Source organism: Notolepis coatsorum (assembly GCF_963971535.1).
Source record: "Notolepis coatsorum genome assembly, chromosome: 19".
Taxonomy (NCBI): Eukaryota; Metazoa; Chordata; class Actinopteri; order Aulopiformes; family Paralepididae; genus Notolepis; species Notolepis coatsorum.
Window position 1 is genome coordinate 55,074,772 of NC_140183.1, and position 24,835 is coordinate 55,099,606.

Consider the following 24,835-nt stretch of genomic DNA (forward strand, 5'->3'; position numbering starts at 1 on the left):
TTTTCACCTGGCAGCGCGGATTCTCATTGAGAGGGCGTAGCGTGTGGGAGGACCACACTATCCCCCTCACGTCCAATCCGCGCTTAGCAGGCGCCCCGACCGAACTGTAGGAGTCGCTGTTTACAACGACCCGGACCCACCCCGCCAGCTTCTCCCACCCTCTGATACAGCCAATTGTATCAGTGCAGACGGCCAGCCAAGCTGGTGACAACCCCGGAGCTGTGAGCTGGATTCGAACAGGCAAATCCAGCTCAGCTCCGGGGCTGGTGACGAACGCAATCTCCGCTCGGCCACCTAACCGCCTGGGACACGGACACTTCTAACGTTCAGCCATGCATTAGGTGAGTCGCCCACTATTAGGACGTGAAATACTGTCTACTTAAATTTCCCTCCGGGGATCAATAAAGTATCAACCTATCTATCTATCTATCTAATAATGAGACAATATGCAAATAAGATAATACTAATAATTGTCACGGTTCCCCGTATGAAAGTGGCTCGTTTTGCATAGTATTACATTCCTCTTCTATAAACAATCAAAGTCCTATTGTAAGAGCCTCATACGGGTCAATTAAACCTTTTTGATTAGTCTTTCCTTCGAGCTAAGTTGAACTGAACATTTCACTGTCAAAAGCGCAAACTTAAACAAGGTTGCGTCGCAACACGGTTTTCAAAATAAAGGTCACATATACAAATACCTCTCAATTCTTATTAAAAAAAAAAGTCCCGGATATACATAAAACATTAATTGGCATAGATCTCTATAAACGGCTATACATTTCTCATTTAGGGGCAAGTGTGCCCCTAGTGAAAAAGCTTAGCGTATAGAGCCCTGCTAATGTACAGTCTCCTCCCCATATGTATATAATCTCTGTTAGGATCTATGGGTAACAGTACTGTATATTTTCTCCCACCCACCCACCGTCTCCTAATGTACAGTCTCCTCCCCATCATATGTATAATCTCTGTTAGGATCTATGGGTAACAGTACTGTATATTTGCATATCTTATGTCACAAATGTAACATTACTATATACCTGTAGTATGTCATGTATGTCACTATGAATTGAAAATGGGGGACCCTGATATAAACGAGACAAACGTCTTTCTCTGGTCTGCATCCCCTTAACAATTGTGTGTATTGAGCTGTACTGTATTGTACCCATTCTGCAATCTGTTAAATATTGATTGATTGTTATTAACAGATTGCAGAATGGGTACAGTACAGCTCAATACACACAATTATTAAGGGGATGCAGACCAGAGAAAGACTTTCGTCTTGTTTACATCAGGGTCCCCCATTTTCAATTCATCATAACATATATGACATACAGATAGACAATACTGCTACATCTATACATTTATGACATACCAGATTTACAAATACAGTATTGTTTGTGATACAATAAGAGTCTAAAAAAGAGTATATACATTTGACGAAGAAACTGTACATTGGAGGAGGTTGGGTGGAGGGGGGGGGAACTGTACATTGGAGGTGGGAGGGGGGGGGGGTAACTGTACATTGGATTATCGACAAAACCGAAACAAGTAGGCTCCCTTAAAACGCTAACGCTATAAAAAAAAAATACAGTGGAGGTTAAAATAAGAATATGACTTGGCCTGAAAAAAAGTTCAGTCAGGAGATCTTTTTTTGCTTTAATCCCTGGTTAAAGGTCCCATGCATTATAAATGGCCTTTTCCAGTGTTTAGCATTGTTTCCTAGCAATGGGGGATATATCAATGTGGTCTGTGTCTCTAATTATCATATTGACTCATCAGTCTAGTCTCGAGTTCACGAGATCTTCCTTCACTCAACTAAGCCATTCTGATTTGACTGTTTTGCTGACGTGAATACTACTGGTTGTAGTCACCGCCCACAATTCGCTCAACAACAGAGCAGTGTAATTACTTCCTCAAACAGAGGGTGCGCCAGACAGCAGAGAACGAGCGAGGGAGGGAGGGAGGGAGAGAGAGAGTGTGAGAGAGAGAGAGAGAGAGAAGGACCGTGGCGCAGGAGTGTGTGTAAATGTGTGTCCGCCGCGGGGATGGGTCTTCTCCCTGCAGTCGGGAGCACTCTATATCACTGTCAAAATATCTTTGTGCATGCTCCCACGCGCACACCCATATTCCGATCCGCGCAATAATATTCACAGGTATATATTGTCATTTGAAACAAGTTACCAATGCATTGTCCCGTGGGATTATGCCCCCTGCGGTGAAATTAATTAGTATCCCCATTAATCTCTATCTATATATAAAATGGCGCGACCCAGGTTAGTCGCCGTTGGTTCAGCTCAGCAACGATTGTGCAAATTTTTTGTTATTATGTTTGTTTTTACTACTTTTTTTATGAAAACATCACTGGCGGGGACGTCATACGACCGCCAGTCACTTATTGACCTAAACTCCGGACTCAAAGAGGAGTTTAGAGACACTTTATGCCTAGATTTGCCACCGGAGATCAGGCGCGACAACAAGGAGGACAAAGGAGCCGGCAAGAAAAAGAAGAAACACAGGGGGAGGAGAGGAGGAATCAGACTGAGGTTAAAAAGAGCTGCTTACCGCCCGGCAATTCCATCCATCTTTCTGGCGAATGCACGTTCGTTGGAGGGGAGGATGGACGATCTGAGAGCGAGGGTTCGATTCAAACGAGAAGTGAGAGACTGCAACATCTTATGTTTTACGGAAACATGGCTGAAACCGGCGACTCCGGATCACAGCGGCTCTCCCTTGGACTCCTTCACCGTCTTCCGAGCGGATTGCACGGAAGCCTCCGGCAAGAGCGTCGGCGGGGGGGTCTGTCTCCTTACGAACAATGGCTGGACTAGCCCCAAGGAGGTACAGGTACTCTCCCGTTCATGCTCCCCGGACATGGAACATCTCTCCATTCTATGTCGCCCTTTCCACCTTCCCCATGAGTTTACTGCGGTCATCATGACTGCAGTATACATCCCTCCACAAGCAAACACCGTCAGGGCCCTGGCGGAATTGGTGGAGAATCTCAACAAGCACCAGATTAAACACCCGGATGCAGCCATGATTGTAGCTGGTGATTTCAACCAGGCAAATTTGAAGAAAGTGATGCCGTCCTTTTTTCAACACATTGCCTGCTCCACCAGAGGAGGGAACACACTCGATCACTGCTACACCCCAGTCAGAGCCGGCTACAAGGCTGTACCGGCTCCGCCGTTAGCGGGAGCTACTAGCACGTCGGATCACGACGCCATCTTGTTGGTCCCTGCTTACAAACAAAGATCACGTGACGCCGTCGTGTCACGTGAGACAAAAAAATGGACCGACCAATCAGAGCAGTCGCGTACCGGAGGCCCCCGCCACCCCCGCGGCGCGGGGGGGCCCCGGAGCTTAGGGGGCCACGCCCCCACTGTAGACTATCCTCTTAGATTTTGTAACGCCAGCGAACAGGGCACAGACAGTGGAGCCCAATATGGTCTGTGGGGCTGCAGCTGGATGCATCTCCCGCAGAGGGCGGGCCCCCCCCCTCCCTGCTATGATTTGCTCACCTGCGATAGGGCTAGGCTGATAACTAATGTTCATTGGCAGCGTTCAAAACACAGCGGGAAGGCGCCGGTAAAAATGCCGCAAATATCCATGCAAGCGGCGGTGCTTAGAAAAACAAGATGAGAGCAAAAGCCGCGCCGCGTCCACAGCCCAGCCAGGCCCCCAGCCACGCTACAGCCGGCGAGACAGGTTAGAAGAATAGAACGTTTTATTCGCCATAACCAGTATGCTACTACAGGTTACATGTATGCATCAAACGGTTACATTGTTTGTGTCGCTCCGCAGAGCTGAGCGTGAGAGCGCGGAGTTGGGCAGTGGTCTATAGTGAACGAGAGTGTTGTTGTTGTTGTTGTTGTTGTTATTATTATTATTATTATTATTATTATATCACTTATCTCAGCACCCCCGCTGCTGAAGCCCTGATTATATTATATTATTATACAGTTCCTACTGACCTGTTCCTACTATACTGTTTACAAAAGATGCCTGAAAAAATAAACATTTAAAAAAGTAGCCTACAGCCGCCGAGTGCTCCCACGGGCCGAATATTGCCCCGATCCTCGCGAGATTAAATCCACGGGTACCTCTCGGCGTGCCGAAGCTTTAACCTAAATCACTTCCATCATTGAAAACGAGGGGAAAAGGTCGGCTTGCGACCCTGAAAATTTTTCGTGATTTAAAAAACGCTGTATTAAGTGAGCCTATTATAGGCTCCACGCGAGCTTTCTACCGTGGGTACATCTGGGCGTCCCGCAACTTTTACTCATGTACATGTAGCCCAGAAAATGCTTAGAAAAGGAAAGCCGAAAGCGTGGAATAAACTCGCCGAAACGGAAAAGTGTCCCACGGGAGCGCCGTGATTCCGATCCGCGTGAAAATATTCACGGCCATAGAGGAGACCGTGGGACACCTTTTTGCAACCGAATATGTGTCTCGAATTTGCTCCCAAAAAGTGCAAAGTTTTCTCACTTTATTATTGATTTAGGGGAGTGGGCGGGGCCTCATGGTCTGACCTGCGGGGGGGCCCCGACATATTGCGCAACGCCACTGAATCAGAGGCCACGCTTCAGGACGCTCTCGAGGATGTCGACTGGAATATGTTCAAGGAAGAGTCAGCGAGTTCGCGGACACCGTTGTGAGCTTCATTACAACACTGGCTGATAGTATTGTCCCCACTAAAAAGGTCCGGGTCTTCCCTAACCAGAAACCGTGGGTGGATAGTACTATCAGAGCAGCTCTGAAATCCCGCACCACTGCCTACAACCTGGGCAGAGAGTCGGGAAACATGGAGGAGTACAAGGCTACAGTCTATACCAGGGGTCGGGAACCTATGGCTCCCGAGCCATATATGGCTCTTCTGGTGACAGCATATGGCTCCCAGAATTTTTTTTAGTAAAAAAAAAGAAAAAAAAAAATTTTATACTTGTGATATTTCTTAATAATACTGTCATTTTAAAGTAAACATAAATTAGTTTTGAAGATACAGCTAATAGTATCTGTAGCTGAAGATATAGCGAGCAGAGCTGGCGAGGGAACACAAGTGGACAGAAATAAAAAATCTTCAACCTGAAGACCAGCTGATTCTTAAAACTTGGAACGAGCTTCCTGTGACATACCACACAATGCAGCGTGAGTATTGCCGTATTGACCATGTTTGGCTCTACATATATATGCATGTGGGCAGTCATTCTCGCATATGAGGAACATTAAGACCAACCTACGCTCACGTTGGTCTTAATGGAAGCCTCAACGCCTGCATGAAGCTCAATCTCACCACGTATGAACCAGATTACAAGGCCATCAGCAAAACCATGCAGCACCAGAAGTCGCATTAAAAGTAAGACATATTTAATTTATTATATGTTAAAAATACTATATGACTCTCAATGAAATATATTTAGAAATATTTGGCTTTTATGGCTCTCCCAGTCAAAAAGGTTCCTGACCCCTGGTCTATACTTTGCATTTAAATGCATACTATGCATTTATGCAGGTGAACACCAGAAAAGCTGCTGGCCCAGATGGTATAACAGGACGCATACTTAAGTCCTGTGCCAACCAGCTAGCCCCTGTGTTCACCGCCATATTTAATCAATCCCTGGCGGAGTCAGTGGTCCCTGCCTGCTTCAAGATGTCTACCATCATCCCTGTACCGAAGAAACCCTCCCCAACATGTCTCAATGACTACAGACCGGTGGCACTCACCTCTGTGGCCATGAAATGTTTCGAGAGGCTGGTCAAGGATCACATTTGTGCCTCCCTCCCCAGTGATATGGACCCTATGCAATTTGCATACAGGCCAAAGGGTCCACTGACGATGCGGTCTCCCAAGTACTGCACAGCACCCTCTCTCACCTTGACCGCCAGAAGGGGGGGCTATGTGAGACTGTTGTTCATTGACTACAGCTCAGCGTTCAACACCATAGTCCCCACCAGACTGGTGGACAAGCTGATCGAGCTGGGTCTGAGCTCCGCTCTGAGCGCCTGGATACTGGACTTTCTGAGTGAAAGACCCCAGGCGGTCAGGGTGGGGGGTCAGACCTCCAACACCATCACCCTGAGCATCGGGTCCCCCCAGGGCTGTGTTCTGAGCCCCCTGCTGTACTCACTTTACACACACGACTGTGTGGCCAAGTTCAGCTCCAACTCCATAGTGAAGTTTGCGGACGACACAGTATCTGGGAAGATACTGTACTCCAGTCCTTCTACTCCGGAGCTGTAGAGAGCATCTTGACTGGAAACATCACTGCCTGGTATGGCAACAGCACGGCACAGGACAAGAAGGCCCTACAGAGAGTGGTGCGCTCAGCCGAGCGTACCACGGGTATTGCACTACCAACCCTGCAGGTCCTATACAACAAGAGGTGCAAATCCAGAGCCTGCAGGATAATGAAAGACCCTCACCACCCCAACAACAGCCTGTTCATGCTGCTGCGGTCAGGCAAACGCCTGCGAGCACCAGTAACGAGGACATGTCGCTCTATTGGTTGGACTCTTATATTATATTATTACTTGTATTATGCACATCGTTGCGGGCGAGACCCCCCGCATTTCACTGTATACCTACCTGTATGCCGTGACAAATAAAACACTTGTATCTTGTATCTCTCTCTCTGTCTGCCAGTCGCAGACTGTGTGGCTGACTCTCACTCAAAGCGCTTATGGGCAGAGCCCAGCACAAACAGCATGAAATCCTGAGGTTGCATTTTTTTGCTTTTGAGTACTTGATTACAAATATAAAACGATTTTTTTTTCTTTTTTTTTTTTACACTTTACAGCTGTGTTCCATAGATTCACAGGAATTGTATAAAGTTGCCCAAATACTACAAGGAATAGCAATTAGGGATGTCCGATATTATCGGCCGACCGATATTATCGGCCGATATCGGCAGTAAAATGTGATATCGGAAAATATCGGTATCGGTTTAAAAAAAAAAACAATAACAATATTTGTTATATATCCACTGAAATTATTAGTTACCTGAAATTATTCCATTTTTTGGGGGGGGGGGGGAACCCTGCATATATCGGTATCGGTTGATATCGGTATCGGAAATTAAGAGTTGGACAATATCGGAATATCGGTATCGGTAAAAAAGCCAATATCGAGCATCCCTAATAGCAATGCATGGGACCTTTAATTCTCGGCAAATTCTCGAAATTATATATTTCTAGAAAGGAATAGCTTTTTTATTTTTATTGGTGAATTGTAAATTATATTTATGAGAACTACGACTACAGTCATTATTATGAGTTACTTTTATTAGAAATAGCTATTTACTAAATTCAGTGAAATAAATAATGATGCTAGATATCTCTAATGCTTCAGTAGTCTACTCTGGTAATACCAAGCCTAGGCTAACAGTCTAGGTTAAAATCCACAAACAATACACAGACTTGCGTAACAATAAACAGTATATCAATACTGCATGTTGTGTACCTAAAAGAATGGGACTCGCTCGGCTCCACTCTCCACTGTGGAGAGAAGTCACCTCTTGGTCATTTTGCCGGCTTCCGTCTGAAATTAACAGTTGTAGTTCGCCAGGTAGATGTGTAGGAGGGGGATGCTGGAAAGTGGTAGCTGCTTGGCTATTAAGAAAAAGATTTAATTATACAAACTTATTAATTTGTGATATTTGTTCACTTGTAAACAAAACAAAGAATAAGGTGCCATCTGAAGCATTGTTAGGACTGGGAGACAGCAAGGTGCCAAACGCTAAAGACCTCATATTTGAGAAATGCTGCCTTGTCTTATGTGTAGCAATGTTATTTTCTAAGCCAAACTTGTTCCAGTCAGCCATCATGAATCCATGGTGTGGATGTGGGCTACATCATTATCACTTGTCGGCAATTGATTGCCGGTGACTCAGGCTCTGCAAAAGAAATAAAAGAATTCCAGTTAAGCTTTTAGGTAAGCAGAATTGAAACGGTTGTGTTTTATCAATCCCCTGGTTCAAAGAAATGTGGACCTGGATCCAAATTGGAACAAATTCTCGGTTCCCAGGCCTACGGAATGCCTGTTCCGTTCATTTGGACCGGAGATTGAGTGGCAAAGTTCTTCCTGTGTGACTGCCTTCTTCTGTGTGATTCAGCGCTCGTCTCTTGGCAGTGGCAGGTTTAATGTGGTTCTATTTGTTTCTAATGACAGGATGCAAATCACTCGCTGTGCCTCAGTGACTTGAGCCTCATCTCCACGGACTCTGAGCTCCGAGAGAGCATCCACAATGTAAGTCTGGCCTTTGCTTCAGCACTGTTAAATGGCATTTATTTCACGATGGAGATGATCTATGTGATATTGAATTAATGTTTTTACTGACCTGAAAGCTTGCCACCTTTTGGCGAAATTCACTGTGTTGAATCCAGAATAGATCCGATTTGTTAGAATTGTATATTATAGTCATCTTGCTGTTATTTTATCTTCTATTTTTATTTTATATTATATTGGATGCTGCTACGGTCGAGGAACTACAACAAAGCAAATTTCACAATTTTTTTTGCTGTAAAATGTACTGAATGTTGTGACAATAAAAGGAATCTGAACAGATAGCCAAACAGAGTAAAAACTGAAAGCTTTGTCATCGGAGTATAGCCTAGTATATATTATAAACTGAACGATTTGTCTTCAGAGTATAGCCTAGTATATTATAAACTGAAAGCTTTGTCTTCAGAGTATAGCCTAGTATATTATAAACTGAAAGCTTTGTCTTCAGAGTATAGCATAGTATATTACAGACTGAAAGCTTTAGCTATAGCTTATAAGCATCTCATGTTTAGCTGTAACGTTGCCTAGCTGTATCTTATAAGCACCTCATGTTTAGCTGTACATTGCCTAGCGGTATCTTATAAGAATCTCATGTTTAGCTGTAACGTTGCATAGCGGTATCTTATAAGCATCTCATGTTTAGCTGTAACGTTGCCTAGCGGTATCTTATAAGCACCTCATGTTTAGCTTTAACGTTGCATAGCGGTATCTTATAAGCATCTCATGTTTAGCTGTAACGTTGCCTAGCGGTATCTTATAAGCATCTCATGTTTAGCTGTAACGTTGCCTAGCTGTATATTATAAGCATCTCATGTTTAGCTGTAACATTGCCTAGCTGTATATTATAAGCATCTAATGTTTTGCTTTAATGTTACCTAGCTATAGCTTATAAGCATTCAAAAATCTCATGTTTAGCTGGAATATCCTAATGTAGACTGTCCGTTTCATCTATTGTCTATTTTAACTAGTGATGCACGATATAATATCGACCGATATGGCCGTTTTTTTACACATCGGTATCGGTCCAATATCAAGATAGGGCCGTTATGGGCAGATATTAAATTATATATATTTTTTTATTAAATCTTTTTCTTTTTACATGTTTTGGCCTTAAATAGTTTAAAATATCCGTCATTTCTGAAAATAAGTTACAAAAGTACAAAAAAAATGCGTTTTGGAAAATAGCTCTTTATTTGATTATCATAAAAGTGTTTTCTATACAGAGATATCGACATCGGTAAATAACGGTATCGGCCAGAACAGAAATATTAACATCGGTATCGGCCACAATTTTCACATCGGTGCATCACTCATTTTTAACACCTGTGGCCAACAGCCAGGGAAGTGGCTAAATCACTCATCTACTTTCTAAACCCATGAACGCTAACGAGGCTATTTCTGTTGTAGTCTAACGTTAGTATATTTGAAATTGACCTATCCCCAAGCTCCGCCCTTTTCTTGACCCTCCACCAAGCCCCTTGTTCTGTTTCTTTACAAATGTCACAAGGATAATGATTTAGCTATACAGTCTTGCATATAGATGCATGATGATCTTTTTTGAATAATTAAGAAGAATGGCATTCTTTCTCTTTATAATCTTTCAAGGCTGGATAATACACCAACAAGTGGTGTGGTACAGTTTGTTTGCCATACCAGCCTCCACTGAAGCAGTTCCCTCTTTGTTTTTGATAACAGGTTCTAGGTTGTGTGATTTCATAGGGAATCCCGCCGCATTGCTCTTAAGCCCAATCATTACCTCTGCAGTGTTTGACACGTAGTTACATCTTTCAAGAGGTACGCATTGTGTCTGTGAGCCGGCTCTGCTCTCTGTTTCAGCACAAGTATGAATTGGGTATAAGTTGTGTGCTGGTGGCCTTAACACAGAATAGTAGCTGGTTTAATCACCATCACTATTTAAATAATTAGGAGACCTCAAATAGGTTTGTTTTTAACGGGCAGCTACATTGTACAAGGCCGTATTGAATGTAGCAGTACGTGCCTATAACTAGTATCTTCAGACTTTGCTAAATGTCTTGCAGGCTCAAAACCTGGACCTGAACAGTGTGACCCCTGTGAAGATCTTTGAGCTCATGTTCCAGAGTCCTGAGAACAGTGTCAGTCAAGACGAAGCCCATCCCAACGGCAAGTACTTCTCCAAACATGTCCGATTGAATTGAATGAGGATGTGTTCTTTCCTGCTGCTAATGGTTTCCATTTCCTTTTTCAGAGGGTTTCGTTGAAAGCTTCAGCCTGGAGACGTCCTTCTCCCTCCACCCCTCCTCCACGTCACCCTGTCCCCAAAGCACCCCTGTCCTGGAGGCTCCTTTGCAGCTCAGCCAGACCTCTTCCTCCAAGACTTCCACCGCTGCCCCCGTCCCCACAGTCTGCTCCAGCCAACCAGCCCTACCGGGCCCTCCGCAGACTCCAGACGTGTCTGGCCAAGCCCCAGTCCAGACCCCAAATCAGGCTGCCCCCAAGCACTACGTGGCACTGCCCTCCATGTTCCTGCAGCAAGACGGAACTGCCCAAACCGCACCGCTAGCGCCCGCCGACGCCTCCGCTCCTCCTCCTGCGGCGGTGCCGGCTCTGACCACTACAGCGCAGGGCACCGCTGCCGTTACCGTCTTGGCCACAGACACCGCTGCTGTGGCTCACACTGTGCCTTTGGCCACCAACCCCATGCCGACCCCTTGCCCAGGTTTGGCTCCCACCTCGACCACCATCACCATAGCCCCCTCGCAGAACCTGCCCGGCCTAGTCATGTCCGACCAGAACCTGCAGTGGATCCTCAGCAGCGCTAGCAGCCAGCAGAACCCGGGGGAATCGGTGAGTATTGCTCTTGACTCTTGCTTGGCCTGTGTAGAATACCAACACGGTCTCATCAGTAAATAAACACCTAATTGACCACAGGAAAAAAGGTACATAATGTACGTTATGTTATAGCCATAAGTAATATATTTACGTCTTGTATACGTTGCATATCGACAAGTCCACAACAAACACTTGTGACAGGGAGTTGAACCAACGATGATTGTGGTCAAGGGAAGTGCTCTCACCAAATCAAATCAAATCAAATTTATTTGTAAGGCCCGACAACACACGTTAATGTCCCCATGGGCCGGACACGTCTTCTTTAAACAAGTCAAGAAGAAACATAACTAAGTCAAGAACAAAACAAGAACACCATAAGGTCCAACAAATTTAAAATAAATGCAAATAAATAATAGAATGCAAGCACTCCCAGACATACCCCACGCGAAGGTAAGGAAAAACTCACTAAAACCTAACAATAGGGAAAAATGCACCACAGGCAGTGTGGAGGAGAGAGACCTTAGATGGGCCATTCAAGGGGGGATCTCCCTTCTTAGATGTCGGTGATAGTAGTGTTGCAGACTAACAGTTGGTAAGCATGCACTCATGTGTGTAGTGAAACACAGATGAGTGCATGCAATAGCAACTGAACATTTTGAAAAATTTAAGATAGAGCTGATAGCGATAGCAACTGAACATTTTGAGAGAGGTTAGAGAGTTCCCATGTTTGTAGTGCTGCGGAAAAGCAGAGATGGGAGAAAATAGACATCCTAACTAAACTAGACAGATTAATCTAAAGGTCAGTCCCCGACCAGGTGAGATCAGGGTAGGTTGAAGGAGAGAGAGAAAAGATGGGTCTTAAGCAGGGATTTAAAAGCTTAAGATCACTAATACACCCACCCACCCTGATACAATACCCTACACACAGTGCCGTCTGGGGGAAATGTGAGGCCCTGTGCGAGATTTAAAACGCGACCCCCCCCCCCCCCTAAAGGTAAAAAAAGAATAGAATTTTTTTTTTTTTTTTTTATGAACACTTTGATCGCCGGGGTTAAATTCATAATTTACCATCCCTCGCCAGCCCTATTTAACATGGAGAAGTTCCCCTTCTTTGCAGGGCTATAACTTTTTAAATTGTATTGCTAAATTGACATTACCATGGCCCATTCAAAGTCCTATATCTATTGTTCAGGGTGTAGCAACGTTATACTTTTTCATTCACATATTCATACTAAAATACGGTCTAAAGTATAAGTATGTTTTTATCGTTTTCTGCAGCTTTCTCCAGAACGTGATTTATAGCCCTAAATGCATTATATTGATGATTGTATACAGTTTGATAGCAATCGGCGCGAGATAAAACATTTCAACTGCACGTACTTCTAGAAGTTACTACGTATGATCTGATGTTGACCGGATGGGCGGGGGGTCGTTTATAATTCCGTGGGCAACGTTATATCCAGCGTTTCCGTTAGCCGGTAATTACCGGTATTTGACCGGCAAAATATGTTGAAGTCCGAATATTTAAATCTCTCCGGTCATAATGTCCGGTGAAAATAATTTCTCTAAGCACAATTTTATTATTTGAATTGTATTAAAATAGGCTAAAATTAAATAGCCTATGCGATGAACGAAACAATCATTACATGTTGCTTCACTCTGATAAAGCGCGGATGGCACCGCTCGGATGTGAATCTTTTTTTCTTTCTTTTTTTGAGCCTGTCTGGCCACCATAACGACAAACAGGTATACGAGCGAGAGAGAGAGATGGCCAAAACAAGCTAAGCTTAACAAATATTTCATGAAACCAAGCACAAGCAGGTCTAATAATAATGACAACGAAGATGAGTCTTCTGAACTTGAAGTCACAGAGACCGCTGATGCCGTGGTGAAAGAAAACAGAAACAGAAATGTCGAGCGTTCAGGCCCGAGTGGAAAGTTTAATTCTCCTGGCTGAGGTGCGACATTAGATCCACATTTTCCAGTTCACTGATCCAGCCAGGGTTACCACAGTTCATTCTGGAACCTCAGATCCCCGCTGATCATGGAGTTCTACAGTATCGCGTTGGATCCATACACGTATCGATTTTTTCGAATGGTGATCAGGAATTGGAATATACCAGTTGGATACCATCTGATGTCAGGTAAGGACTCTATGTTATCAGTGTTAGGATAATCAGAGTAAGTTTGATGAAGTTATAAGCTGTTTTGTGAAATGTCTTTCGGTTTCACTGTAAAAGTCCGAGAGGAAATCAACGGGGCGATTATCCGCGCGCGGCCGTAATGTGCTTGCGTGCACGTATAATATTGATCATCTAGCGTTTATTTGAAAACGATTCATAAAAAGGCCGACGAATATCAACGTTGTGGAATATTCCACTAAAAGACGATTTTCATAGAATGCTCCAGAATGAGCTGTTTTTTATCTGAAAACGGGGGCTTTTCTAAATGCTATGAAACGGAAACGACGCGATAAACAGCCTTGACAGCACTGACTGGAAAATAGTCTTTGATAATGCGATGGGCAGATTAGACACATAGCCATAATTTAAAACATAGATTAGGCGATATTAACGTTAACATTGGCGCCGATGGTGGCATTCAGCCGGTAAAAAGGAAAACCAGGCTGACCGGAATTTCTCGAATATGTCCGGGGATAGAAATCTTGCAGGACACCCAGACCGGCACGAATATGTTCTAACGGAAACGCTGGTTATATCATTCATCTAGTGTGGGTGATATGATCATTAGAGCAGTTAGTATAGAAGACATTAAAAAATAACGCTGAAACTCACCGCAGCTTCCTCTCGCCGTTGGGAGATGAGCGTGGAACAGAATGTTTTCTATTATGGGATGTAGAAATACCCGATCCATTTCCAGGTTGTATAATAGTATATACGTCCAAATCATGTTGTTTATCGAGTTATTGGCAACGGATCGCTATCCATTGTGTCGAGATCGAGTCCCGGGACCTATAGCGAGTGATCGGACCAAATTGAAATGAGCACCAGCTTCCACTTCCTGTTTCTTCCCTGGGCGATCAGGCCGATCGGCCACCAGATGGCGCTCTTGAACCGTTAGAGAGTTGATAGGGGCTCACCAGTACATCTCATGTCTCCGGGGGAGAAATATGATTTCGATCACAGATTTTTGAAATATTGATATCAAAGACGCTGTCCAGCGTCAACGGCAGAATGAGCATGGCGGGGAATGACGTGTTCGAGCGTCAACGGCGATGAAAGGGTTAATACATTTTTTTTTTTCTTTTTTTTTTTGCATACAGTCAACGTATTCTTAAATAATAGCACTGCCTGAGGCTGGGCATACAGTCAACATATTCTTAAATAATAGCGCTGCCCGAGGCTGGGCATATGATACAGTCAACGTATTCTTAAATAATAGCGCTGCCCGAGGCTGGGCATATGATACAGTCAACATATTCTTAAATAATAGCGCTGCCCGAGGCTGGGCATACAGTCAACATATTCTTAAATAATCGCGCTGCCCGAGGCTGGGCATATGATACAGTCAACGTATTCTTAAATAATAGCGCTGCCCAAGGCTTAGTGGCAATGCACCTGTACAGTCGTACACCTGGCAGTAACAGGGAAATGCATAAAACACCCCTGGAACCCGATAAACAAGCTTAAAGCCAGGTAATTTTTTCAAGCACGACATGCAGATTTGCAGTTTTGCCTTATTTGAATCGAACTCTATAAGCTTAGTACACACGTCACAAACTGCACAAGCACAGTGTGAGCAGACCCTTGCATGACGCAACACACCGAGTGAGAGAGAGAGAGCGCGAGAGAGAGAGCAAGAGAGAGCAAGAGAGAGAGAGAGCAAGAGAGAGAGAGAGAGAGCAAGATAGAGAGAGAGATCCACGGCGGGAACAGAATAGATTGCATTAAAAACTCACCAAACGTCCAAGAGGAAGGAGACAACCGTGGAGATGATAAAGTTCACCAGTCCATATTGTCCCCCCCGTTGGGATGAACTTGGGAGTCTGTTCCTAGTTTATCTGCCACACGTTAGCACTCGCTAACGCTCCCGTGGATAGCGCCGAATAGTCAGACCCCGTACCTGTAAGTTATGTAACCCCTCCCCTCGTTGAAATTTGCAGAGCCGCAGAGCTCCAATAGTATATCTGCAGAGCCGCAGACTCCGGAACAAGTCGGACACATTCTACAAACGTGTCTAATGTGAAATATATAAGCATGTAAGCAAAACTAGATTTTAGGTCTGTGATGGAAAGTGATTGTTAACATTCTATTTTTTTATTAAAAAAAAATCTAAATTATTCGCGACGCCCTGTGCGACCGCACTGCTCGCACACCCCTTGAGGCGGCCCTGCCTACACAGCAATACTATGATGATGGTTCGTTTTAATGCTTAGCAGTTATGGTTAAGATATAAAGTTATGGTTTGACTGTTATGGTTAGTTTAAATTAATTGAAATTAATATCACGTCATAAATGGATCAATACAGTCCGTATTAATTAGGGATGCACCGAATGGGAAATTCTTGGCCGAAACCGAATACCGAAAATAGGAAACAGTTGGCCGAAAACCGAATGCCGAAAGGCCGAAAATTATTAATATAAATATATATATAATGTATTTTTTTTCATTTCAGCTACCTGATTATGGCAAAAGACATGATTATTGCAAAACTTAACTTAAATAATATTAATAATCACTATTATGGGCCCATAAAACATTTATTCAGCACTTTTGAATGCATACATTAATTCCAGACTGATTGCTGAAAGATTGTACAATTTAAACATTCTCTTTGCATACAACAAAATGTGCATTAAAGTCAAGTGCATTTTCTTTTCTCTGTAGGATAACTACAACAAAGTGCATTCATAACAAAGCCAAGGTGCTTTAAAACTGCATAAAGATCTGCATAAAGACACACACACACACAAGAGGGAGAATAGCTTATAGCAGACTTAATGATGTTACTGTAGTGGTTACCGAGTCATAACTCACGGCGTTCTAGCCTACATGGAAGGACTGTTGTATTTACTACATCTCCCGTGACTCTTAGCGGGGAATAACGTAGCTTAACACTTTGAGTGTGAGCAGGGGGGCGCACGATTTATCGCTTGAATGCCAGCCGTTTGAGACTGATTTTCCGATATTTCATGATTTTCGTGGAGCTATTTCTATATTCTATATTATGGCTATGTGTCTAATACGCCCGTCGCTTATCAATGACTTGCTTGCAGTCAACATGTACGAAACAGATTGTATTTTCATCGGTACATTTCCGTTTTATACCATTTTGAAAAACGCTAGTTTTTGGACATTTCCAGAAAAAAATTAAGATTTTGTGATAAACGCCCTTTAGTGGAATACACAAAACACGTTGTCATTTTTCGGCCTATTTATGAATAGTTTTCAAATAAACGCTAGATTATCGATAGTATATGTGTACTTATGCACGCTAGAGAAGCGGGCTGAAAAATCGATTATCTATTTCCTGGTCAGCACACACACACACACACACACACAGTCAAGTCAAGAGTTTTATTTGTCACGGCATACAATTATACAATGAAATGCGCGGGGTCTTGCCCGCAACGATTGTGCATAATACAATAGTAATATATAATAAGAATCCAATAGAACGACATTGTGCAATAAAATAAGTAAACAAAGTAGGGCATATCGGTATATGTACATGAGTTATTTACAGAGCATGGTAGGACATGCTAGGTCCTGTGGTAGTGCAATACACTGTTAGCTACGGATGAGGCACTGGGTCTTTATGTACACTGCTATACAATGCTATATTATACAATCTCAAGTTATACTTTACTATTCTTAAAGTGACCTTTCCTTTTGTAAAGTGACCATAAGTGTGAGCGTGTGCAGCATGAGTGTGTGTGTGCTCATGTTAAAGTGGCTGCTAGTGTGTGAGCGTGTACAGTGTGTGTGTTGTGTGTGTGTTCATGTGTGCTTGTGTGTGGAGAGTTCAGTGTTCAAGGCTCTGATGGCCTGGGGGAAGAAGCTGAGCCGAAGTCGCTGTCCTAGTTGCTGGTGTTCGCAGGCGTTTGCCTGACCGCAGCAGCTTGAACGGGCTGTAGTTGGGGTGGTGAGGGTCTTTCATTATTCTGCAGGCTCTGGATTTGCACCTCTTGTTGTATAGGACCTGCAGGGGTGGTAGTGCAATACCCGTGGTACGCTCGGCTGAGCGCACCACTCTGTAGGGCCTTCTTGTCCTGTGCCGTGCTGTTTCCATACCAGGCAGTGATGTTTCCAGTCAAGATGCTCTCTACAGCTCCGGAGTAGAAGGACTGGAGTATCTTCCCAGATACTCTGAACTTCCTTAACTGTCTCAGGTGGTAGAGGCGCTGCTTCGCCTTTTTTACGACTGAGTCTATGTGTGTTGTCCCCATATAGGGGACATGTTGAGATATGTGAAAAAAAACTCTGATTACCCCAAGACTGGTAAAATAGATTCCTTACCTCACATCAGATGTTCTCCAAAAAGATTATTCCAATTCCTGATCGCCATTCCAAATATCGATCGCGTTTATTGATCCAACGCTGGGTACTCGAAACACATATTCCACGCTGTTCTGAGTGTCTACAATGAATGGGATCGGCTCGGGTTACATGCCTGAGAAGTAAAATCTGGATTCCGGAGTTTTCTTTTCTCATCCATTTCCATTGAGTCCAATCCAATGGATGCATTACCATCCGGGAGACGATAGGGGGTGGTATTTTCCCTGTTCGAGCTCATACAGTCCCAATGGTAACGTGAGGCTAGATTGATGAGAAATGACCAACGCCAACTACGGTGGTTTTTATTGATTGATTTAAAACATTATTAACAGATTGCAGAATGGGTACAATACTATGAGGGCCGATGGTCCACTCTACTGGTTAAAGTTGCTTACTCGTTGTGAGTAGTACGTTCATTGATGGCAGGAAAATAATGTCCACAGCCACTCCGGTGTAAAACAAAGATATCCAAACAGTTTATTTCTCTTCCACAGCGAAGTCATCTTTACAGAAGTGATCCTAAAGCTATTTTCTTACACCAAAACGTGTTTGGCTATTTACTGCCACGAAATATATTCACTATTCACGTTACTACTACAAGTTAAGAAAACTGTATTTTCCCAGTCTCCAAAATCACAGCAGACTCGCTGGCTCTTAAAGGGAAAGTGACACTAATTTCCTATAAACAGTTCTGAGCTAAATAAAACGGTTCAATGACTTTATCAAATCCAATCAATATTCCTAATGCCGTTTCAATATAAGGTTATACAAATAAACATTATAAACATTCTCACTAAATATAATACAATAACCTAAATATACAGCTAAGCCCCATTGTATTCTGAAATGTAGACTTTAACAGTGTAGGCAACTAAGCCAATAGAAATAAGGTATAACTTATGAGTGCTTTGGCTCCTATAAATACAGTACAGCTCAATACACACAATTGTTAAGGGGATGCAGACCAGAGAAAGACTTTCGTCTTGTTCACATCAGGGTCCCCCATTTTCAATTCATTATATGACATACAGATAGACAGTACTGTTCCATCCAGACATTTGACATACCAGATCTACAGAAATACAGCACTGTTTAAGAGTACAATGCCTGTCACATAGACCCTGGCGTTGGAAACTCTGTTTAAGAGACAGAGTTTCTAAAAGGAGTATATACATTTGAGGGGGAAGAAACTGTACATTGGAGGGGGTTGGGTAGGTTGGGTGGGGACTGGTGGTTTACGGTAACATCAGTTTAACAAGCTAATAATCACCCATTTTGTCTCTGCACTTTAGATGAGAAGAAAGAGCTGCCGGTGGGGGACACATACGCGATTTATTTTTGGCTGGTAAAAAATCAGTTTGGCTGGTAAAAAAAAATCATCTACCCGCCAGTTGGCTGGTAAGCCAAAAAGTTAGTTTCCTCCCCTGCCTAAGAGAGAGGAGAGCCAGGGGTTCGATTTCACAATTTTCACAATTTCATAAAACTACACTACCCAGTAGGGCTGGACGGTATGGTCTGAAATGTATATCACGGTATAATTTGAAGCATAGACGATAACGGTATATATCACGGTATATTCATTTATCTTAAAATGTCTATATAAATGCTTCTGAAGGGGTAAAACACTGGTATGGCAGCTATTGCTGTACTCTTGTATTACTAGGACATATTTCACATAAGCATTAAACCAATCATCTGTCTAAACCTCGTAACTATTCGCCGTCAAATCTGTGTTCGTTTTTTTTTCATCTGCTGAAAAGTTTGGTTTTTGGAGTTATGAGGTTTTGTCCCGCCAGCAGCGATGTAATATATGTACTTATTTGTAATATGTGTATACATTTCTGTAATTACATCAATGTAAGTGTGAATGTGTGTGCCATCTCTCCCTCGTCGGACACACACACACACACACACACAAACTTGACTGTGTGTGTGTGTCAGGGACGTAGGCATAGTGTAACCCGACACTTCCTCAAACGGGGCAGAGAGAGAGAGAGAGAGCTCCCTAGATCATCCTCCATGTGTGTGTGGTTTAACAAAGTCTACACAATGGGAAAGCATTAAACCAATCATCTGTCTAAACCTCGTAACTCAAATGGGGCAGAGAGAGAGAGAGAGAGAGCTCCCTCGTCGGGGACACGCATACATAAACTTGACTGCGTGTGTCGGGACGCATCTCTCCCTCGTCGGGGACTCACACATACACAAACTTGACTGCGTGTGTGTCGGGGACGCATCTCTCCTCTCTTTCCCTCTCTCTCTCTCTCTCTCTCTCTCGCTTGCTCGTTCTCTCTCGCTCTCTCTCGTATGTATCACGCTGTGTGTGTGACTGTCACTGAAAGCGCTTATGGGCGGAGCCCATCCAATAACAGGCTGAAATCCTGAGGCTGGAAAATGATGCTTTCGAGTACTCTTTTAGAAATATAAAACAATGATTTATTTTTTAAATAAACCTTACAGATGTCTTCCATAGACTCACAGGAATTGTGTAAAGTTGCCCAAATAGTGCAAGGAATAGCAATGAATGTCCCCTTTAAATAGCAGAAAATCCAATATGGTGCACTTCATAATGTCCGACCTTATTGCAAATGTGTTCTCCACGAGTAGCCACATCTCTTCATAATCTTCATGAGGAGATAACGGTCATTTGAAAATCAGAGGTTTGGTCTGATGGTGGCGCTAGAGTAAAGATCATGGGTCACCAAAACCAATAGGCTTCTTCCTCTAGGGGTCATGAATGTGCAGTGATTAGAATTAAAGCAATTATAGTTATCGCATTCACACCCAGGATCTGTGACAGCGGTAAATGCACACACATATATATTAATTACATGATCATAAATGCACACGCATACATATAATTACATGATCATAAATGTGCACGCATACAATTACATGATCATAAATGCACACATGTACATATAATTACATGATCACAAATCACGACACGTAAATAAATATAATTAATTACAAAAAAGTATTGGTTTGTTTGTTTTCCGTTTTGATTGTGGGACTGTGGTGGTGACCCATGTGCAATGTTTGTTCACAGCCACACCAAGGAGGTCCAAAAGTGGAGAAGGTTTTCTTCACTACAGCCATACCAGTGGGAGGAACTGCAGGTAAGAGGAATGTATCCCTCCTGATTGACCTATCTCAAGTCCCAACTTTTTGTCTTGATCCTTCCAACAGTTGTGATGGGAGGATCAAGGAAAGCGGGCAGGGCTTGAGAGAGGTCAGTTGTGTGGGCAAAGATTTAAGTTTTTTCGAAAGCCCAGATTTATACCGAGGGGTTGGAATCACAAGAACAGTCTTCCTGATCCCAACATACAATAGAATAATTTTTCTTAGACTTAGGAGGCACTTTTAACCTCTTACTGGCCGAGATTTATTTCACGTTACAAATGGATCAATACAGTCCGTATTAAGTGATTTTTCAAATGTAGCCAAGAGTACCATAACCCTATCAAAACAGCAGTCAACGTGTATATTTTCAGCACTACGTTTGTTTACCATTGATTCTAAGTGTTATTAGCTAAATGAGTTTTTAGAAATCTCTGCGCCATCATCAGCATCGGAAACCAGATGATATAGACGTGAGGAAATGACGCCGTCATGAAACCGCTGTAGTCCAGATTTATGATTATATCTCACGGGTCGAACAAAACTGAACGTATATTGTTTCTTTACCTCTCTGGGAATTTTTTTTAAATCTGCTGAAAAATGTCGGAGCTATGGACATTATAAAAAAGTAACTGTACTTACAGTAGATTTCATTCACTGTCTTTGCTGCCCCGTAACGGGCACCTGGTTGTACTATATCCAGATTTAACTCTTGCCATTGGAAAGAGGAGATTTGGCCCAATCCATAGATGTATGTCTTGGCCATAATAAGGTAATCTATTAGGCCTGATATTTAGGGATGGGTACCGAATTCGGTACTTTTGAGGTACCGAACCGAAACACGTCGGTACTACAGAGTATCGAATCAAGTGAGAAACCGAAAAAAATATTTATTAATTTTTTTTTTTAATGTCAACGTTCACACGCACAATATATGCTTACCTAGGATTTGACTTGATTCAACAACAAAGCAGTCTGAGCAATGACGAGCCGAAAACTGTCGAAATTGTAGTTATTTGAAGTTTGGATTTTTTTTAGGTAGGTAGGTAAATTAAATTTCTTGAGACTAAAGTACAGAAAAAAGGTTCACAGGTACCGGTTCAAATGTGAAAGGTACCCATCCCTACTGATATTCTATATTCATATTTAAAATGGCATGTGTCCGGATTGGCAAAATTCTGTACTGTATCTACAAAACCCCCTGTAAATTATCTGGCCTTTATTAATTTGCTTATATTTCTTGTACACTTGATCTCAAGAAGGTGCTGAATGAGCTCAGTGGTAATTGTTCACGTCTGGTCAATGTTAGCATGGTGTTATTCACCGTCAAAGATGGGGGGGAAATTATAATAATAATAATTTATATTCTCCTTTTGGTTCATTACAATTTACTCAACCATAGTAACAGGCACAATATTTCTGACACTGGGAATACATTTCCTAAGAACATGCAAATGGGTCAGCACATAATACAGAAGCCAAACTTCATGATGGTAAATGGCTGCTTTTTTATATAGCGCTTTTATCCAAAGCGCTTTACAATTTGTTACTCTCACTTTACCCATTCACTCACACATTCACACACCGACGGCGGAGGCAACCATGCAAGGTGCCAACCTGCTCATCGGGAGCAATTAGGGGTTAAGTGTCTTGCTCAAGGACACATCGACAAGCTGCCCGGGAGGAGCGGGAATCGAACCGGTAACCTCCGGATTGCCAGACGACTGCTCTACCTCCCCACCGAGCCACTTGATGACAGTGCATGATAGAATCAGGCTGAAAACCACTTGAGCAATATTCAGCAAGCATGCAGAGAACGGGATTCAGAATAGACGGCAAGATGAGGAGGAGCAGTCCTAAATACAGTCTTCATCTATGCTCGCAAGATAATTATCTGAAAGACAGCGATGGATCCATCTCAAACCTTGCCCACTTTTCTCCATCCTCACATCACAACTGTTGTGATTGGACAATCAAGAAAAGGAGGGTGGGGTTGGGGGTGCCTTTCAAAACACCCAAGGTCACTTTACAGGGCATCAAAACGAAACAAGACAGTCAAAGTTCAAATTCAATCTTTATTTATACTCTATAATACACTGAGTAATTAAACTAATTTACAGTGCCGTCGAGATGTTACATACACAAGTGTCAGTGTGTTCATAAATATGAAGACATCAGACGATCAGAATAATTAAGAGCACATTTTAAAATACATTAAAAAAAATTAAATATTTTTAAAAGAATAAAATGGCTAAAAATTAAAACAGAGGTAATAATTTAAAAACAATTACATATTGTGGTGACCTGATTGGTCATTAAGGTTCTAAACCGACCCATAGACACTAGAGTGTCTAGTTTCAGTGTTTCCTGCAGGGTATTCCATGATGTAGGGGCAAAAAAGCCAAAAGCAGATCTACCAAGTTCAGTACAAACTAAGTGTAAGCCAAAAACTGGATTGTGTACAACAGGGTCCAGTGGTCCATTCCAATAAAGAACTAATATAATTTGGACAATCTCTAATTATGGCTTTATAAATAAAAAGATTGCAATGCAACTTACGTCTCTCTGCCAGAGAGGCCCACCGACCTTATTATATAGGATACAATGGTGAGTACCATAACTATCACCGGTGATAAATCTAATGGCTGAATGGTAAACAGAGTCTAAGGGCTTAACACATTGAGTGCCACGCCCTTTCCGGGAAGTGCATAGGCTCATGCCACCCATTAACCTCATGTAATCGGTCACCTTGTTTGTAGAGCTAAACCTATATTTTATATTATAGCTATGGATCATCCAATATCATTGTCAATTGACAGTATGAACCTTCCGTTCAATATGCCATAAAGAAAAAAAAAATCCATCGATACGTTCCCGTTTTATACCGTGGTGAATATGAGTATAGTTTGAGTGATCCTGTGTAATCCCAGGAAACTCTGCTAAACAGCGTTTGTGCAATTCATTATAAATCGTGCCATTTCTCGCCTGATTATTGAATCAATCTGAAATCAACGCTAGATTATCGGTATTATGTTTCATCATGCATGCACGAAAGGGTGGGGGGGGGTCGTTTTTCTATGCTTTGAGCGCCACCAACAGCATACATTACACAGTACATTACAGACACGCTGCGATCGGTGGGAAAAAAATATCGGATCAAGGCAAGATTGATAACATATAGTCCTTACCTTGTCTCTGATGTACTGCAAAAAGAATAATCCAATTATCTGATCGCCATTCCAAATATCCACAGCGATCCTGTGTCCAACGTTATCCAGCATTGCACATGAACGGGCGGGCGGGGACCCTTGTCGATGCATCTGTTGTAACCGCTTGTTTTGCCGGAGTGTTTAGAACCCGCCGCAGCTTGGCCGAGAAAACAAACCACATCGTTTCAAATTGAGTGCAATAGCGGCCGCAAGGCGTTAGGCGGCGGTATCAGACCGTTGCGGTCTCAGACAGAGTGCCACAGAGTCCTACAGCATAGCAGGATGAATTATGAATGGAAATAGCGAATAAAAGAAATAACGATCCAATAACGAGTTTACTCGTTGTTGGCAGAATTCGATTGGCGGGCTATAACGCGTTAACTCGTTTTTGCTGCAGAAGCGGTTAAGAGTGGAAGCCGCTGCATGTCTATAAATCACATCTCCGTAATCCAAAACAGATAGGAACACTGCTTCAACAACTTTCTTTCTGCTAATCATGGGGAAGCTGGCTCTATTTCTATACAAAAAGCCAATATTTTTCCGTAATTTACTGGCGAGAACGCCCACATGATATTTAAATGTAAGTCCTTCATCAATCCAAATACCAAGGTATTTGTATTCTGGAACTCTCTCGATATCAGAATCGTTCAGAGTAGATATATGCAAGTCACTATAAACAATATTTTTGACTTTGGAAAACATGAATTTAGTTTAACTGGCATTAACTCAATCCCCGCCAACAATGTTTATATACTTGTTTGGCCGACAACCGTTGAACGCCAACCACGTGTATATATGTTATTTGGTCGTTTTTATTTTTTTCCCCGATTGTTATTCATTATTCATCCGGGGACCTCTGTGTTACCATAGGGAATGAGTCTGAGATCGCCAAAGT

The 24,835-nt window shown here is 42.8% G+C and overlaps 1 protein-coding gene across 1 annotated transcript in view; it reads left to right on the forward strand.

Annotated features, from left to right (window-relative positions):
- The window catches only part of mtf1 (metal-regulatory transcription factor 1), a 126,483-nt gene that overhangs the window by 90,920 nt on the left and 10,728 nt on the right, over positions 1-24,835 (forward strand). The window contains exons 7-10 of the mRNA XM_084336651.1: positions 8,168-8,245; positions 10,321-10,423; positions 10,509-11,107; positions 20,661-20,730. Of these exons, the coding sequence (XP_084192777.1) occupies positions 8,168-8,245; positions 10,321-10,423; positions 10,509-11,107; positions 20,661-20,730 (850 nt within the window). The remainder of the gene's footprint in view (positions 1-8,167; positions 8,246-10,320; positions 10,424-10,508; positions 11,108-20,660; positions 20,731-24,835) is intronic.